At 38.2% G+C, this 12,969-nt stretch overlaps 1 protein-coding gene across 4 annotated transcripts in view; it reads left to right on the top strand.

Annotated features, from left to right (window-relative positions):
• The window catches only part of sfmbt2 (Scm like with four mbt domains 2), a 75,117-nt gene that overhangs the window by 44,186 nt on the left and 17,962 nt on the right, over positions 1-12,969 (top strand). For all 4 annotated transcript variants that reach the window (XM_083528352.1, XM_083528353.1, XM_083528351.1 and 1 more), the window contains 5 exons: positions 4,567-4,655; positions 5,807-6,050; positions 7,965-8,062; positions 11,945-12,046; positions 12,487-12,634. In XM_083528352.1, the coding sequence (XP_083384478.1) occupies positions 4,567-4,655; positions 5,807-6,050; positions 7,965-8,062; positions 11,945-12,046; positions 12,487-12,634 (681 nt within the window). The remainder of the gene's footprint in view (positions 1-4,566; positions 4,656-5,806; positions 6,051-7,964; positions 8,063-11,944; positions 12,047-12,486; positions 12,635-12,969) is intronic.

A 12,969-nucleotide genomic window follows, 5' to 3' on the forward strand; every position in this document is an offset into this window, starting at 1 on the left:
TTAACGACTGTTCGATTTACGATTATTTTTGTATCTAACAACGATGAAAGCGATATGACAAACATTGCGAGTTGTACGTTTTGCACAGCAGGCAAACAGAGCAGCGTATGCTCAACCGTCCACTTGCGAACCAGTGCTTGTCCACTCGCCCACTGCCACATGCATATATACTCTATAGTTTATACAATATGGTGCTGTTATTTGCTCTGTTTTGCTAAATTATGTACCGTACTAATAAATTATTAACAAATAACAGTATACTACCCCATACTGATCACCATTCTTTTAGACTCTTGGGTAGGCTAGGCCATGTCGTGACCATATTTTCACGTTATGATGAGGTCATCGGAACACATCTCCATCGTAAGTGGGGGATCATCTGTATTTAGATAATGATGTGAAAAAATAGGACTTTGAAAAACACAGTAAATAAAGAAATATATATTCTTATTCACCCTTACAGTAAGTGGCTCTGGCTTTGCTCATGAGGTCCTTCTTTGAGTGCAAATTGTAGCAGAAAAGCTAAAAAAAAAGTAGTTATGTTAAAAAAAAGATGTATCCAAAAGGCGATTCTGAAAGCAGGTTTCTCTGGTTACGGATTATTAGACAAGCCCACTAAAGTCTTTCCTACTTAGGCTTTTCCTGGGTTTAGTTACTGTAATAGGATGACATCTAAATTGGCACTCCTTAATTTTCAGACCTTTGATGAATGCAGACAAACGTGCTACTTGGATTGTAGCATGAATATACTGCTAAAGCTCAATACGCTCAGAGGAGATACAAACTGTATACTTCCGTATACATGAGCTCAAAGATTTACTGACTGACTAGAATTATTCCAATCAAATTATGTTTTTTTGGACTCCTAGCCCTAGTTGTGGGATCTAAACATATGTTCTTCAGACAGAAAGTCGAATGCTTTTACTCTACCAAATGGTCAGGGACTCATTTCAAAATGGTCTGGAGTCATTTTTTAGTAAGGAGTGACTGCTGACCATTACAGTATTTAGCAAAATATTGATGACACTCGAATGCAGTGGTGGACAAAGTACACAAACCATGTAGTTGAGTTAAAGTAGAGATACAGTAAAAGTGCAAAAGTATTTGCCTTCAAATGTACTCAAGTATCTATGATTCTATCATCTATATCTATGAATCTATGATTTATTATGGCTATAATGTCCAATAATAATTTTTGTCACAAGACTGTTGCTTAATCAACTCGGTTTATGTAAAAAGACTCTGTTACTCTTAACACACGGGTCTATTAATAGAATGATAATAATAAGTCCAACAATGATTGATATAAATAACAAGAGGTCAAAACCTCTACAACTACAAAAAAAACACGGGTCGTTGTGGCGAGTTTGAGTCAGGAGTTTCTCCCAAAATGTATTTCTTTTAAAATGTTCTGCTTGTTGTTGAACTGATGCTGAACTGTATGTTAGTGTAAGTAGATTCCACCAAGCTGTAATTAATTTCTAAACAGAGCGCACACTCGACCCCGATTGGTGGATCGCTGCGTGTTCGACCAGTTACATTTTTATTCCATAAATAAAAAGGAACAACTGATTTTGCGAAATGTAGTTAAAACAAAAGTTATATATTTGACTTTTTAATGTAGTGAAATGAAATTAAAAGTCTCCCCCCCGAATGGAAATACGTTAGTAAAATAAGAATTAAGTACAGTAAAGAATTACATTAGAGAGCTATACAATAATACACACACGGTTATACTTTTTTTTACAATGATGCACGCATTGTTATATGTGTCTTTTGCTTGAGTATTTTTGCTAACTTTATTTCTTATAAACACCATACCAACTCAAGTTAGGGAATAGGATTCGAGTAATGTTTGAGTGACTCTTGAAGACTTCAAGAAAAAGTTTTATTTCCAGGTTCAGCAAAGAGCATATTTGTACTAGGAATTTGTCTTGGTGTCAGGTGCAAACATATACACAGATACGAAATGTGTACACAGTTTTTTAAATAAATTATAACAAATTAAATAAACTTTGTATACAGAAAGTGGCTTTGCATGAGAAGTTGCAATTTAGAATGAAAAAAATGTTAAAGTTAAAATGACTTTCCAAACATACAAATCTGATTCCAAAAAAGTTGGGACACTGTACAAATTGTGAATAAAAACACAATGCAATGATGTGAAAGTTTCAAATTTCAATATTTTATTCAGAATACAACATATATGACATATCAAATGTTTAAACTGAGAAAATGTATTATTTTAAGGGAAAAATAAGTTGATTAAAATTTTCATGGCATCAACACATCTTAAAAAAAGTTGGGACAAGGCCATGTTTACCACTGTGTGGCATCCCCTCTTCTTTTAATAACAGTCTGCAAACGTCTGGGGACTGAGGAGACAAGTTGTTCAAGTTTAGGAATAGGAATGTTGTCCCATTCTTGTCTAATACAGGCTTCAAGTTGCTCAACTGTCTTAGGTCTTCTTTATCACATCTTCCTCTTTATGATGCGCCAAATGTTTTGTATGGGTGAAAGATCTGGACTGCAGGCTGGCCATTTCAGTACCCGGATTCTTCTTATTAGCAGCCATGATGTTGTAATTGATGCAGTATGTGGTCTGGCATTGTCATGTTGGAAAATGCAAGGTCTTCCCTGAAAGAGACGACGTCTGGATGGGAGCATATGTTGTTCTAGAACTTGGATATACCTTTCAGCATCGATGGTGCCTTTCCAGATGTGTAAGCTGCCCATGCCACACGCACTCATGCAACACCATTCCATTAGAGATGCAGGCTTCTGCATTGAGTGCTGATAACAACTTGGGTTGTCCTTGTCCTCTTTAGTCCAGATGACATGGCGTCCCAGTTTTCCAAAAATAACTTTACATTTTGATTCGTCTGACCACAGAACAGTTTTCCACTTTGCCACAGTCCATTTTAACTGAGCCTTGGCACAGAGAAAACGCCTGCGCTCCTGGATCATGTTTAGATATGGCTTCTTTTTTGACTTATAGAGTTTTAACCGGCAATGGCGAATGGCACGGTGGATTGTGTTCACCGACACTGTTTACTGGAAGTATTCCTGAGCCCATGTTGTGATTTCCATTACAGTAGCATTCCTGTATGTGATGCAGTGCCGTCTAAGGGCCCGAAGATCACAGGCATCCAGTATGGTTTTCTGGCATTGACCCTTACGCACAGAGATTGTTCCAGATTCTCTGAAGCTTTGATATTATGCACTGTAGATGATAATAACTTCAAACTCTTTGTAAATTCTTCTCTGAGAAACTCCTTTCTGATATTGCTCCACTATTTTTCGCAGCAGCATTGGGGAAATTGGTGATCCTCTGCCCATCTTGACTTCTGAGAGACACTGCCACTCTGAGAGACACTTTTTCTACCCAATCATGTTGCCAATTGACCTAATAATTTTTAGGCAATATTTAGCATGACATTTCAAAATGTCTCACTTTCAACATTTGATGTTCTCTATATACTATTGTGAATAAAATATAAGTTCATGAGATTTGTAAATTATTGCATTCCTTTTTTATTCACAATTTGTACAAACAGTGTCCCAACTTTTTGGTTTGTATATACAGACATGAAGTATGTATGCAATGTAGAATGAAATAAATACTGTATACAGAAATGTGAGCTTGCATGAAAAGTAGTGGATTTTAGATTTATCTGGAGGTAAGTCAGACACTGTTCAGCAGGCTGACTGCAGTGAGGAAGAAACTGTTCTTGTTGCGTGAGGTTCCGGTCCTAATGGACCTAATGGAGAGTAGGGCCTGAAAGAGTTTGTTTCCAGGATGAGAGGGGACGGCTGCGATCTTGGCTGCAGCCGATCACCTTCTCAGCAGAGTGGATGACACACTGCAGCTAAGCCTTGTCCCTGCCTGTATCTGCAGCAAACCAGACCGTGATGGAGAATGTGAGAATAGACCCCCGATGATGGCTGTTTAGAAGTTCTCCAACATCTTTGCAGGGAGGAGAAAGTTCTGTCTGTTTTTTTTTTTTCTTCGTCAGACTTGGACTCAAGAATGATAAAAATGACTTAAGTGCGAGAAATAACCTGTGTGCTCTGACTGGATGAGTTGCCAGTACTATTTGCTGTAACACACATCTACTAGTCAGTTTATTATATTTTTCCATGCAGTAGATGCTCCTGTGGTAAATGGAAATATTGTGGTTGGTGATGGGAAAAACAAATGAACGAACAACTAAGCTGTGAAAGAGGATCAAGATTAGGGAAAACTACATTTATAAACACTCTATGGTAATGATTTTGATTAGCAGCAGCTGCCTGGAGCCTGACAGGTAGTTCGTGAATGATTCACTGGTAGCATGATGGATATTGAATGCTGCACTTGGAATGTCACAGAAGAAGGGCAAGCAAGCTGATTTACTGATTTTGTAGCTGTTTCTATAGCTGGGAATGAGAATCACGCCTGTATTGCATTTTGGTTTATACTGAAATTTGACACAATCTGACACAAATGCACATGCTCTTGGGTTTAACACTTTTAAAAATAACTAAACCACGTTCGATATCTGATGTCTTCTATCTCTTTTGCAGCTATCAAAGAGAAGTACAGCGACTGGACTGAGTTTCTGGTGAAGGAGCTCACAGGCTCACGCACGGCTCCAGCTAACCTGCTTGAAGGGGTGCGTATGTGGGAATGCCTGATGTATTCATTACATAATTTATACAGATGATATACACTACGTATGTATAGAGTGTTTGTGGAACCTGTTTAGGTTCACTGACTTGCTGAAGGGTTGGGAATTGTGTGAGTATGAATTTTACGAGCTGGATGGTAATTAGTGCAGACAAAAACAAACAGGGGTGAAGAACAAGTGCACTTGACACGTTTACTGGCGCTACACATGATATTTTCTGCTTCGATGTTTTTTTTACACAATAACAAAATATTTTTTTAAACCGAGACATGCAGCAAAGAAGCGCATGTCCGTCCATCAACAGTATAAATACATTCTCCAATGAACCATTGTATTTGTTGTGTTTGATTTTTTGCATTTATTTAGTGTCGTTTTATGAAACCTGAGCATTTTAGGTCTTTTGAACACAAATAGCATCAGCGAGTATAGCAAGCACTATGAGTAGACTTCAGGGAAGTACAGAACTAAAAGTATGAACTAAAACCAGTTGTAAACTATACAAGTTGGTATAAATACTCTGACCAGGCATTAATGGTCATCGATCAGGCATAACATTATGACCACCTGCCTAATATTGTGTTGCTGCCAAAACAGTTCGGACCCGTCGAGAATAAACACCATTAATAGGAGCTTGTCTGTTGGACCACACGGACCAGCCTTTGCTCGCCACATGCATCATGAGCCTCAGCCGCCCACGACCCTGTCGCCGGTTCACCAATGTTCCTTCCTTGGACCTCTTTTAATAGATACTGACCACTGCAGACCAGGAACATCCCATAAGAGCTGCAGTTTTGGAGATGTTCTGACCCAGTCGTCCAGACATCACAATTTGGCCCTCGTCAAATTCGCTTAAATCCTTACGCTCGCCCATTTTTCCTGCTTTTAACACGTCAACATATTGAGAACAAAATGTTCACTTGCTGCCTAAAATATCTCACCCACCAACAGGCACCATGATCATTATGTTAGAATTATGCCTGGTTGGTGTATTTTGTGCAACGGTTCTTGTGTTGAAAACATCTCGACTGATATTTGTGTATTTATTTCTATAAGGCTATTAATCTTAAAATAATTAGTAATGAAGTCTACAAATTGCTCTGGTCAGTAACACATCTGTTTTTTTTCTCCTTTCGTAGCCGTTGAGGGGTAAGAACACTGTGGACCTGATCGTTCCTGGGTGCGTGTTAGAGATTCGTGATGCTGCAGAGCCGTTTGTATACTGGGCAGCGCGTGTGCAACGCAACGTCGGAGGACGCCTCTGGCTCAGCTACGTAGGACTGGAAGAACCCACATACTACATCTGGATTTTCTACCTAGACATCAGGCTTCGTCCAATGGGCTGGGCCAAAGAGAACTGTCTTACAATGGAAGCACCAAAAGGCAAGAACAGGGTTTTATTCCTCTTCTACTATAGCAATTTGTCAGTGCTAGTAAAATCTTTAATATATTTAAGAACAACATTTCACACTTTTCTTCCCATTAACAGCTGCATCGCGTAGACGAAGCAATTGATGTTTATAAGAGCCATAAGCATTTCCGCTCACAGACTGGCTTGTGTTCATTTCACTCTTGAAATTAATAATATGAATAAAAATGCAGCATGTCCACCCCAAAGCCGTCCAACGTGAAAAAATTGCAAAACAAAGCTGACACTCGATTACACAATGAATAAAAAAAAACGAAAACCTGATGTCCAACTCTGTCTCCAGGAACACGTCCGATCTGAAAAATGGCATTCATAAATTTCCTTGGAAAAACGATTGTAGATGTGTGGCAACGAAAACATGAAGGAATGTTTCGGGATCGTCTAGAAGTAAAGTAAACACGGCGCAGAAACGAATACCAGTGCGTCAAGGCTTATTGCTTCTTAATCACATGCTCATTTAATAATAGCTTCCATGTTTCTGAATCATGCACGTTGAGTAATTACAGTAAATACAATACAGTTAGTTTTGTTAATAAAAAAAATGTGCTATGCTTCCTATTAGAAATGTAAGTACTGACCCTGTAGTGTTAGATTGTGAACTTTTATTAGATCCCTGAACAAATAAATATGAGATATAATAAGGAAAAAAACATGCAATGCAGGTGAGATACCCACTACAGCACACTGAACTAATACCAACATTGTCATCGTTTATTTTTTTTTCTTTTGTCAGGGAACTGAAAGAAAAACAGTTTGCTGTAGCAGATATTCGGCTTTATGAAAAACACTAGACTGTGCACCGTGTGTGTGTGTGTGTGTGTGTGTGTGTGTGTGTGTGTGTGTGTGTGTGTGTGTGTGTGTGTGTGTGTGTGTGTGTGTGTGTGTGTGTGTGTGTGTGTGTGTGTGCGCGCGCACTGTGGGTGGGTGGGTTGGTTTGGTAGGATGTGGGCGTGTGAGTCATTCTCTTGTTTTTCTAAAAAACAGATCTTTATCATCCTCTCTGGAACTGTGACCAAAATATCTACACCAAACGTGTGAAATATAAGATATCACCCTTTTCTTTCGGCTGCTACAGTGATCCAATGACGATGCTAATTGATTCTTCTCCTACAACAGGAATGTCCGGAAGTGTTTTGTGTTTTGCATACAGCAAGAATTTGTTTGCGCTAGCAATGTTTTTTTTTTTTTTTTTTCATTTAGCCAAAATCTTTTATAATGACAATTATACCATTATAGAAAAAAATGATATTTTTTAATGGTAAATTTGCTTGCTGTCATTGGTTACAATTGCTACAAACAGTCCCCTCACCAGTCTATTTTTTTCTTCCCTTACCTCTTAAAAGGCTTGTGAGAATCTTGGAAAGTGCAAAGTCATACTAATGAGTCTCCTGAGACTCCTTTAAAAATGATATCTGTTGATAATTTTTAGATTATGTCAGTGTTTACCAGATAATGTGAAGTCTCTGTGAGTAAACCGTTACTATAGAAACGATCAAGCACTACAATCTGAGCCGTTTCGAACCGGAAAAATAATCTGATTTAGGAATTTAACAACTCTGTGGTACACATTATAATGTCAATGGAGGGGAATGGAACAAAAAAAAAAAAGATAGATGGACACATGGTTATGTAGAGATGTAAAAGAACAGAGAGTTTGGTAGAAGAATCAATGTATACATAGTTATATACAGAATACAGCTTGCAGTGAAATGTATATTAGATCATGATTAAGCGGTAGTTAAAAAAATTGTGCAAATGTTTTTGGATGTGCGAAATACAAAATATAATGAGGTATGACAATAAAAAGAAAAACATTATATACAACAGTATAGCGCTGATGTATAATGCTTTTCTCTTTTCCTCTGCAGAAGTGCGTGATCTGAGGAGTTCTACGGAGTGGAGCGATGCTTTAGAGAAGGCCGTGTCAACAGCCATGGAGAAACCTCTGCCTCTCGAGGTCTTTAAGGTAATGGAGCATGTGTGTGGGCATATAAGTGATGGGGCTGAAATTCCTTTCAGAATGTTGAATCAGAATTATTATTTAAAAGACATTATTCATATTGGGCTGCAGCTGCCGATTATTTTAGTAGTCGAGCTTTCTACCGATTAATCGAGTAACTGGATAGCAACCAGAAGCACTGTTTATTAATTAGCGATTCTAAATAGACAAGCGACAATCAAGCGGTGTCTTAAAATGATTATATATATATATATATATATATATATATATATATATATATATATATATATATATATATATATATATCTCATAATTAAAATAGAAAAATAAAATAAAAATAATAATAATAAAAAATTCTAAAACACTGTATGGTGTTTTCTTTGTTTTAGTTTGAAATGATCCCAAACTTTGGAAACAGTCTGTCATTTTCTTGTCTTTTGCCTTAATCTTCTCCTCGCCCCTCGCCGTTTTCTCCCCGTTCCTCCATTTTTCATTCTGCGGCGCCTCCTGTGTTCACCTGTCCAGAGCGCTCCGGAGTTTAGCGTTTGGTGCGTCAATAATAACCGTCCGTGGGGCAACACAGTGCTCCGTGTGTAGCTAAATGGACTAATGGGCATTTTTGTATTCGATTTGTTATTCTAGGAATCGTAAACTTTGAATAGGGATTTTATTAATGTAAAATAATGCAAAAAATGCTTTACGTATAGGAACCGGATTGTTACAAAGGCTTCAATATGAAGCGGGTTTTATGAAAAGATACACAGTCCACAATCCAGTCGTTATTCAAAAGCAAGCCCTGTTGAAGTAAAAAAATTGGAAAGAAAAAATTCAAATTGGAAACAGCGTTTATTTTTCAACATACTCCCCTGCTACATTTATACACTTATCCCAGCATTTAACTAACACCTGGAAAGATTCGGCATCGAAAGATGTCAGTACGTCTGAACCATCTTAGGACAGCCTTCTTCACTTCATCATCAGGGAACCACAACAGTCAGGATCATCACCGATGGCCATCTTTGACATGTTTACTCCTTTAAATGTCTGCGGCTGGGCATCTCATCACCGTGCTGTGCTTGAAGTCTTCTGTAGGGTTCTATGGGCTTTACACCTTCGTTCAGAAGAAACTCACCACACGCTGTTCCATGCACGCATTAACACCGTTGTCTGCCATCTTGATTAGCGGTCTCTTGACTGTACTACCACGCTATGCTCCATTTACATACCTGTAAAAATCAAAAGTCCCGGTTTGACTTGAACGTCCTTAGTGCCTGCGTTTTAAATCTATTTCCCACAACACAAGATCTTGCCGCTTGAATGTTCTTTTACGATTACGTTTACAACGTATATACAGAACGCATTAAAACGATTGAGGCCTATCTGATTGATATTGAGCTTTAAGAGGTCACTATTTAAGTCATGTTCTACACACTTGTTTGAGCGTTTGCGCTCCTTGTGCAATAAAGCAGTCCATCAAGAAAACACAGCTCATGTTACAGATCTATTTAAAATAATTTTGAGGTTGGAGGAGCGGTAAGATGGATATCAAAATAACTTTCCGAGGCAGACGTAGGAGGGGAATTGATCTCAGCCTGGATAAAGAACATGTACCAGAAATTATTTCCCCCAGTAAATGATAATGTTTAGAACATTAAAGGATGAGAAGAAAAGATGTGTATTCTGGATGTATGGCAAACTGCTACACTGATATATAATGACTTTAAAGAAGTAATGTCCAACTTTAAACATAAACATTTAAACACCATTTAAAAAAAGCTGAACACACTGACCTGCCCAGACTAACACTTCCTCTACACAAGCACAAATCCTTTACATACAGTGTAAGGCAACTGTACAGAGCCTGTCAGAGGTTTGGAAACATCTAGTCTTTAATGGTTTTTGCGAAACACATGCAGGTTCCTTTTGTTCATATGCTACAAACTAGGTAGCGTATTTTCCGGACTATTAGCCGCTACTTTTTTCCCACATTTTGAACCCCGCGGCTTAAACAACCAAGCGGCTACTTTATGGACTTTTCCTGGGTTTTTCCCGGTTTCACAAGATTCAAGCAAAAAACTGAGCCCCATAACATTAGACCAATGAAATTGTTGAACGGGTTCAGGTGAACCAATGAAACTCTTTATATTAAATTGCGCTCCCACTGAATCGGGCCGCACCACATCATAAATATGGATGAGGTTCCTCTGACGTTTGACCTGCCGCTCACTCAGGCTGTCTACAGGAAAAGCGAATAATTTGTCACGCTGAAAACAACCGGGCATAAAAACACACTTCACCTGTGTTCTGAGCTGCACAGCATCAGGAGAAAAGCTTCACCGATGGTGATTTTTAAACGCACGACGATGCCAAAAGATAAACTCCCGAGAGAAATTGTTGTGAAAGGAAGGAGAAAGACAGTGAACAATGACTTTCTTGGTAGGCTACTGTTTAGATACAAGCCGTGTAACAGACACTGTCTTTCAACAAAGCCTGTGTAAAGTTCATTCGTTTCAGTGTAGGAACCTGCGGCTTATAGACAGGTACGGCTTATTTATGTTCAAAATAAAAATCTTTGTAAAATTCAGTGGGTGCGGCTTATATTTGGGTGCGCTTAATAGTCCGGAAATTACGGTAATTAAAATGTATAAAGATTTTGATGTTTATTTTTATTTAAAACTCCTCCCTTGGCATGAATAACAGCTTTACACATTCTTGGTATCTGGGCACTTTGTTTCTCCAAACATTCAGCTGAAATACTTTGCCATGCCTTTTAGAAAACTTTTCAAAGGTGTTCTTCACTAGTTGGATATTTCTTTTTGGCCTCTTGGATAATCCAGTTTATCCCAGAGCAATTCAATAGGATTTAGAAACTGGTTCCATGACAAATAACACTCCAGCTGACTGTTTGCTCTCTACAGAGCTTGGACATATGTTTCAGGTAAAGTTGCATGGTGAAGTTGGTTTCAACGAGCTACAGTCTAGATTGAACTGCATGGTATTGAAGCCGTGTTGATTCAGTCTCCAATGTTCCCTGCTCCAAAAATTCCCCAAACTATTATGCTTCTACCTCCATGTTTGACTGTTGGGTTTGAGGCAGTCTGCTAATATCTTCTCTCCTGTTCTCCACCTTATAGAAGTTGTCGAATAAAAAGAAAATTCGAATTTCGGACTTCGTCTATTGAACCTTTTTCTAGTCTTGGATTCTTGTTTGTTTTTGCCTTTGGCTTTTTTGTTGCATAGAAACAAAAGGAGCATGCGCGAGTCTCAAAAATCAAAAAAGACTTGGTGTTTTGAAACTTCCTCCAGGCACTGTAGATGGAAATGCTCATGCATTTAAATAATTCAGAATCTGCAACTCCAAGCATCATGAATCTCTTCCTATTGGTGAACATTTTTTGCATAAAAAAAAATCCTGTTGTGGATTGAGTTTCCTTCACGTCAAATGACACTTTCAGCCCTCTCTCTCTCTTTTTTTTTTTTTTTTTTTTTTTTTTTTTTTTTTTTTTACACCTACCTGCATTGGTCTCAAGTCATTTAGCCATCTAACTCTTTACAGAGCTCTTTCCTCATGTTTTGTTAGTCTCGGATAAGATTGTCGATGAAATGACTGTGGGCTAAATGGTAGAAAGACAGCGAGATAAACAAAGCCATGGAAATGAGTCAGTGAAGCAAAGTAACATTAATGACTAATAGGGTTAAGTGCACAGGATACTGTATATACCGAACACGTAATTAGCAACATTTGAACATAATGATGAGATGATGAGCTGTTAGTGGTCAGGTGGTGGGAGATGGAAGAATTAAAGGAATGACAAGAAATACATACCAGCATTAGAACGGACCGAGTTGATGCGCATGTGTGTGTGTGTGTGTGTGTGTTTGTTACAGGATCACGCCGATTTGCGGAAACACTCGTTCAAAACGGGGATGAAGCTAGAAATGGTGTCACCGCAAGAACCTTTCCACATCTGCCCTGTGTCTGTCACTAAAGTGAGTCATATTCCGATGTCCCTGTCTATATTACACACATACAATATATACAAACTATACACACACAGAATTACTGTGAAATTCACAAAGTTCATTCGAATAATAATCTATACTTTTAAACTATTACAACCGAATATTATATCAGAGAAGATCCTGCAATTCCTCCTTTTTTTTCCCTTCCTTTTACGCTTTGTGCGACTAGATGTGGGATCACTATTACCATGCTAGTACCTATCAACTTTTTTTACCCACATTTTATCGAAAAATGCTTGCCCAAAGCAAATGAACATGAGTCACACCCTCTAGCTATTATTCAAACGCCGTACAGTTGATCCTTCGCCTTTAAGTGAAATATGATCATTCACATAGTAGTCAGACTTGTTGTGACAAAATAACCAACACCTAATCGTTCTGTCTTTTTATTTATTTTTATCCTGTAGGTGTATAATGAGTACTACTTCCAGATCACCGTGGATGACCTAAGCGGTGAAGCCCCGCCCTGCTCAGTGCTGTGCCACGCCGATTCTCCAGGCATCCTGCCAATCCAGTGGTGCTTGAAAAACGGTGTTGGTCTGCAGAGGCCTAGGGGTGAGACAGTACAGCCATTTTTCTGCAGATTATACCACTGTTTAATACTCGATTTTGATTGGTTGATGAGAGTTGTGCAGTTTTGAGGTATGCAAGTGTTTTTCAGTTACAGTGAAATGTCGATTTAATTAAATTCTTTTTTTTATTTGTAGAGCGCTTTTAGCAATTGACATTGTCTCGAAGCGGCTTTGCAGAGATCAAGCTGTTAAAAAGTCATATAAAAGAACCTTGTACGCAACACATTTATTTCTGACGTCCTTTTTTACTCAGATCTAAAAAAAGAAAGTAACTCCACCCAAAATGAATTTTTTAGCAATTTATTTTAATCACTAAAC

The sequence above is a fragment of the Silurus aristotelis genome, assembly GCF_946808225.1.
Source record: "Silurus aristotelis genome assembly, chromosome: 24".
NCBI classification, from domain to species: Eukaryota; Metazoa; Chordata; class Actinopteri; order Siluriformes; family Siluridae; genus Silurus; species Silurus aristotelis.